At 40.0% G+C, this 6332-nt stretch overlaps 1 protein-coding gene across 3 annotated transcripts in view; it reads right to left on the bottom strand.

Annotated features, from left to right (window-relative positions):
* PPP1R21 (protein phosphatase 1, regulatory subunit 21) overlaps nt 1-6332 on the bottom strand; it is a 113973-nt gene that overhangs the window by 59003 nt on the left and 48638 nt on the right. For all 3 annotated transcript variants that reach the window (XM_006839438.1, XM_006839436.1, XM_006839437.1), the window contains exons 8-9: nt 3430-3482; nt 2139-2288 (exon numbers count right to left, since the gene is read on the bottom strand). In XM_006839438.1, the coding sequence (XP_006839501.1) occupies nt 2139-2288; nt 3430-3482 (203 nt within the window). The remainder of the gene's footprint in view (nt 1-2138; nt 2289-3429; nt 3483-6332) is intronic.

Genomic DNA, 6332 nt, shown 5'->3' with positions numbered 1-6332 from the left:
ATCTCTTCAATTCTACTCCTTTGCCCTTTCAGTGTATTGTCTATTTCTGATATTGTATTATTAATCGTTTGGACCTCTTTATGTAGGTTTTGAATTGTTTCCAATGCTCTATCTTATTTGATTGTTCCTGTAGCACTTTCCTGACTTTTTCCTCAACTGCATTGTAGAGTGTTTTGATACATTTTATAATAATTTTTCTGAATTTCTTCTCCAGCGTTCCCAATGCCTGCCCATCTTCCAGTATGGAGTGTAGGTCTACGTCCAGCTCATTTGCCTCAGTCACTTTATCTTGTTTCTGGACATGTGCAGATATGGTCATCTACGTCTGTTTTTTGGGCATCTTCAGGGGTTATCTGTGGAATTAGTATTTAGATGGGTATGTATTTTGGTATTTTTTATGCTTTCTGAATGCCTCCAGGTAGATGTGATCAGGAAATTGGCTTCCCTTTTTACTCTTCTTCCTGAGAAGTTTCAAGATACCATTGTTGGTCGTTTTGACGTAACTTAGGATTTAATTTTCGGCTTATTTCCTTTTTTGTGTGCTTGTCCCACTCCACAACCCCGTTCAGGACTTTTTTCTAGTTGTAAACAGTTCAGGGCTGGCTGTGGCTGTTTGGTTTTAATTGGACACTGTCTCTTTAAATTTCGAGAAGATCTACACGCATGCATAGTGGAACCCTCCAAGGGTGGGGCTGGGGTGCCCACTAGCTCAGGCACTCCTATAGTCACCAGAATGGAGGTGTGCAGATAGCAAGGGACTAATGAATAGATACCCAAAGAAAAGAATGTCCACACCTTTATCTCAGCGGTTCTGCCAGGCATCTGTGGCTGCTCCTATCCTTCCCCCATGTGGTCTCAACCCAAGATGGCAGCTCCTGGAGCAGCCAAGCATCCCGGACTAGAAAGCAATAGATTTCTTGCTTCTGTCACAAATTCCCCCAGTTATGAGCCTTCCAACCTTCTAAGTATTCCTTTATATATGGTTCAAAGTTCTGGAACTGTCCCCTGAGCCTGCTTGGTCGGGTATTCTGTGTTGTTGGCGGAGCTCCTTTACTGCACTTCCACCCGATCTGCCATCTTGTTTGTTCTCCCCCAGTGTGCCTTTTTTAAAATGAAGATTGTCCAAGAATGTAAGACACGAATTATGTGTCATTCAGTTCATTTCCAAAAATAAAAGTGCAATGAATGCAACTTATCATCTTCACTGTGTACAATCCAGGGCTGATCAATTCCAGGAAGGGTAACTATCATTAAAGAATAGCTATAAAAGGAAGGGTAGCATAGCATGGATCCCTTCCAAACTCCTCCCTCCTGTGTGCATCTTCATTCACATCCTTTCTGCTTACAATAAATGGGTAACTGCAGAATAACTGACATTCAAAACAGACCAAGAGCCAACTAGCTGCTGTTGAGTGGATGCTGGCTCACTAGGAATCTACATACATCAGACAGAATTGTGCTTCATAGAGCTTTCAATGGATGATTTTTTGGGGGAAGTAGACTGTCAGGCCATTCTCCAGAGCTGAGTCTGGGTGGACTAAAGCCTCCAACCTTCAGTTCACAGCTGAGCAGGTTAACTGTAGTATCTAGGGACTCTGGATCAAGTGCACTGGCCACTGTCCGAAGAAAAACAACATCAAGCATGTAGGGGTTCTGAATGATGCAATTTCTGACTTGAAACCACTTGATACCTTAGGAAAATTTAAGATGTGTTTTAGTTCAGAACTTGTTTTTCTAAAATTCCTTAACTGATAACTACCTAGTTCCTATGAAGCCCCATTTTCCCATAGGGCAATTTTGTGTCATTAAAAAAAAAAAGAAATTAATTCTGGCTAGTTAATAAATCAGGATAGACCAGTGCCGACCATAGGCAGCAGATCTCCTGATCACCTGTACTGCTTACCACACACCACTCCTTCACTCTAAGGTCAAAGAACTCCCCTATTACTTCATTTCACTATTTTTACCTCATTTTGCCTGGAGGGTAACAATCATGATACACAACTTTCCAGGTCCTCCAAGGTGCCTGGCTAAAAGTGTCACACACAGGTAACTACAAATTTGCTAATGCACAGGAATGCCTGAAAACACTACTCGATCTCCTTGTTTATTCAGAAAAAACTACATTCTGAGTTTACCTTCTGATTCAATGGAGATATAGTGTCAATGGCAGAATCAACAGGAAAAATCTGAATCCTCTGTTCTGTATAGGTGTGAAAATTCAGAAGAGCCATCACAAGATCTTGAACAAAAGCCAGGGCCTGCCCAGCAATATCTCGCATCTTCAGCTTTAAAATGAAAAGTAGACAGTTAAAGGCTTTTTACTCTAAGACAGCTTTATTAAGCCTGCTTCTGGAGAAAATGAACTCTAATTACTCCTTAATTTAAGTTTATTTCCTCTCACATAATTCTTAACATTTCTATCTAAAAGTTATGGACTGAGATATGTCCCTCAAATGTTGTTGTTGTCAGGTGCCATTGAGTCGGTACCAACTCATAGAAACTCTATGCACAACAGAACAAAACACTGCCTCACTGTACCTCAAATATATGTGCTAAAATCCTAAACCCTGCACCAATAGGCACAATCATGTTTGAAAATAGGAGCTTTCTTTATCACATTAGCTCTGTTGGGTAAGCACTAGACTGCCAACCACAGGGTTGGCAGTTTGAGCCCTCCAGCTGCTCCAAAAGTGACAGATGAGGCTTTTCTGCTCCCACAAAGATTCACAGCCTCGGAAACCCTATATAGGATCACTAGGAGTCAGAAACAACTCAACGGCACATAAACAACTAGGTCATACCAGACTAGGGTAGGCACTAAATCTAAACATTTCTGAATTATAAAAACAGCAGAATGGACACAGAGACACATGTAAGGAGAAGACAGACACCAAAGAAAATCAAGGAACTCTAAAGAACACCAAAGATCCCCAGCAGACACCAGGAACTAAGAGGGAGGTTCACAAAAGGCTGATTTAGACTTTTAGCCTCCAGAGTTGGGAGAAAATTAATTTCTGTTCTTCAAATACTACTGATATTTCTGTTAAGGCAGCAGGAGTTAACTAAGACAGTAAGTGATTAGAAAGCCACCAGTTTTGGCAAATGCATCTCCCATACTTAACCTAAAACATTTAAGTACCAGGTCTATTAACCTAGAATAAATGTATAGTTAAAAAATTATTGCATTCCAGGCTTTAGTTCTAATGCTGTCAGGCAAGAGAAACAGAAAACAAACAAACAAACTGTTTTACTTAGAAGCTCCATAAAATAAGTTAAAATTTTCAAAAAATATATACCAGAAAGTCAAGCAAAAGTTAAATATAATGACTGCATTACACAGGGGTTCAACCAACGAATTCTCTAGTTGTCTCTGAAAATCTTGGCATGTACATCGCTGAAAATTAAAGCGTGTATGTCAACCATTACCTGATGTCTTCTATTGTGGAGTGGAACATTCAGGGCATTATATTGACTATATTCTACAAAACAAAAATGGATGTACATTTAAGTCTCTCATTTTACATGAAGTTATCAGAAAAACTGCTTAGCTGCAAAATAGTAACTGCTCTGTGGCAAAATCAAATAAAATTTTAAATACCCAAAGCCACAATCATATATACAGAATTGACACAAAATCAGTGGTTCTTCAGATAAATCACTATTACTTTTTTTTTTTTTAACTTCAAGTTTAAAAACAAACCTCCTGTTTCTATTTCTAAGAAATCATTTTAAACACTTCTTTGAGGCCTGTCAAGATTACTTAGAAAAACAAGTTCATGATATTTTTGCGGTCTCCAGTCATCTCCTATCTAAAATAACTGCATATGGCTGTCACTAATCATTCCCAAACACCTCTGTTTCCATGACACAATATTAAAAAAAAAATCTAGTGCTGTCTGCTACTGTTGGTCTCTCCTTCACTGTCTTCCTCTTTACCCTTGACCCTGTCGTCAACCTCTAATAGAATCACACTGTCTTGACCTTCAAGTTTTTATGATTTTCATCTCTACTCACCTCTTCAGCATATCAAACCAGCCCCTTTTGCCCGGGTCCTACATCAGAATGACTGCAGTGCTAAAATCTCAGATTCAGAAAGTTGTTTTGCTGTTCTTCTCTAATTTTCTCATAATTCTCCCCATTCCTACCAAATCAGTTGTGCATTCTGAACTTGGTCTCCTGTCCATCAACACCTCTCTGTTCTGTCAGCCCTCTTTGAGCCTTGCTTGGTTTCCTTTCCAACCTATTCCAATATTTCACATTCTTCTGCTAACACAAAGCTAGGCAGGACTGACCCACTGTGGTATATTCTATCTTAAAGAGGACTTCTGTGCTGTACAGCAAGTATGATTTATTTGCTGCCTTTCTAACATACTTGCCATGACACCTATTCTAATCCTTTTGCATGTTAAGCCCCTAATATTCTTCTGCCCTGTCCCATGGATGGGAGGGCCTCAATCCTACTTTGTTAAGAAGACCAGAGACAAAGCACAAGGGTTCTTAAATTCCCTACCCTCCATCTCAAAATCAATAGCTTCACAGTTATTTCCTAACCTAACCTCCTCTAAGGCCCTTAGGACAGTTCCCTCTGACCCCTCAGGTACCCAGCCCATTCATTAGGTCTTCTCACATCTTCAGGATTATCCCATTGCAAAAAAAGCATTTGTCACAGCTTGTTTAACTTGTCAACACACTGACGTCCTGGCCTTGTTATTACTTTTTAATCTCTGGCCTCTCCTCCTGCGCTCTTACCCCCACAGGCAAGTCTTTGGTCGAGTCCCCATCCTTCCCATTTCCTTCAGCCCTTAAATCGAAACCAAACCCAACCCAACCCAGTGTCATCAAGTTGATTCAAACTCATAGTGACCCTAAATGACAGAGTAGAACTACCCCCTAGGGTTTCCAAAGCTATAAATCTTAACCAAAAACAGATTGCTACATTTTTTCTCCTAGGGAGTGGCTGGTGGGTTCAAACCACTGACTGAAAGCTTAGTCACTAGACTCCCATTAGCTCCAAAGTCAGTAAAACGATCAGTATTTTGCCATTTTTCAGATGGGGACATAGAGACTGAGCTGCCCAGACATATAAAACCACTACACTATCAGGATTCCTCATCACCCCCATTTCTCAAAAAAGAGCACTGCTGTTTCCTGAGCATCCACTCACTTCGAATCCCTGCACTAGCAAACTGGTGGTCACTCCACCATGAATGAAGCACTTCTCTCAAAGGAAATGAGTCCTCTCAAAGTCATCAAATCCAGTCACCAAACCCAGTTATCTTTACCCTCATCACTCCAGCTCCTTGTGTACAAATGCAAGTTAAACAAGAGTTTTCTCAAGGTGCAAAACCAGTGAAGCATATTTATATTATATGTATAAATATACAGAGATTTATTTTAACGAAATAGCTCACACAGTTGTGGAGGCTGACGAATCCAAATATCAGCAGGTCAGATGGCAGGTTGCTGGCTCACGGGGCTGTGGGAATCCCAAAATCTGTAGATCAAACAGCAAGTTGCTGGCTCACATCTCAAGAACCAAAGGTCAAAGGATGATTAGTCAAGTGCAGGATCCAGAAAGAGAGAGCTTTGCCAGAACATCCATATATGTTGGATGCAGGCCACACCCCCAAGGAAACAGACTTGTTTTCAACTGATTAGCTGTTCACATCAGAACACAAAATGGAGGATGATTACTTTATAAAAGACCAATCAGTCAAATGTCTGCCAAACCACAGAGAATCAAAGCCTATTCAAGTTAACACAGAACATTAACTATCACAGTCTAGCACTGTCAACTTGACACCAGTACACATCTCCTGTAAACCAGACATCTTTAAATAAAGACACTATAAAGTCACACTTATGCCTAACGTAATACAACTAACATTCATCTACATGATACAACTAATCAGAAATGCACTAGGTATTTTCCCTCACTTTCCCCATCATTTATTTTATATATGCATACATATATACATATATATACACATACACATACATACACACACATACATACATATGTGAGGCTAAGTGAAGTATTGCTACAAAATCACAGAAACCTTTATTAAACAAAAATGTCAAAATGTGAAGCTACTGTTTCTTGGCATATCCTCCAATGTGGTCTACACACTTCTTAGGCAGTATTTCCATTTTGCATTCTTCAATATACATCATATCAAGAGAGCAACTGTGGCATCCTCGATGGACTCAAACTGCGTTCCTTTGAAATACTGAGCTTCAGAAACAAAGACGTGTGACAGGACAAGATCAGGGCTATAGGGTGGATAGGATAACGTTTCCCAATGAATCCAAGTAGGACAGACCTTGCA

This window comes from Chrysochloris asiatica, unplaced genomic scaffold (genome assembly GCF_000296735.1).
Source record: "Chrysochloris asiatica unplaced genomic scaffold, ChrAsi1.0 scaffold00024, whole genome shotgun sequence".
Lineage (NCBI taxonomy): Eukaryota > Metazoa > Chordata > Mammalia > Afrosoricida > Chrysochloridae > Chrysochloris > Chrysochloris asiatica.
This window is presented reverse-complemented; position numbering and strand designations above follow the sequence as displayed.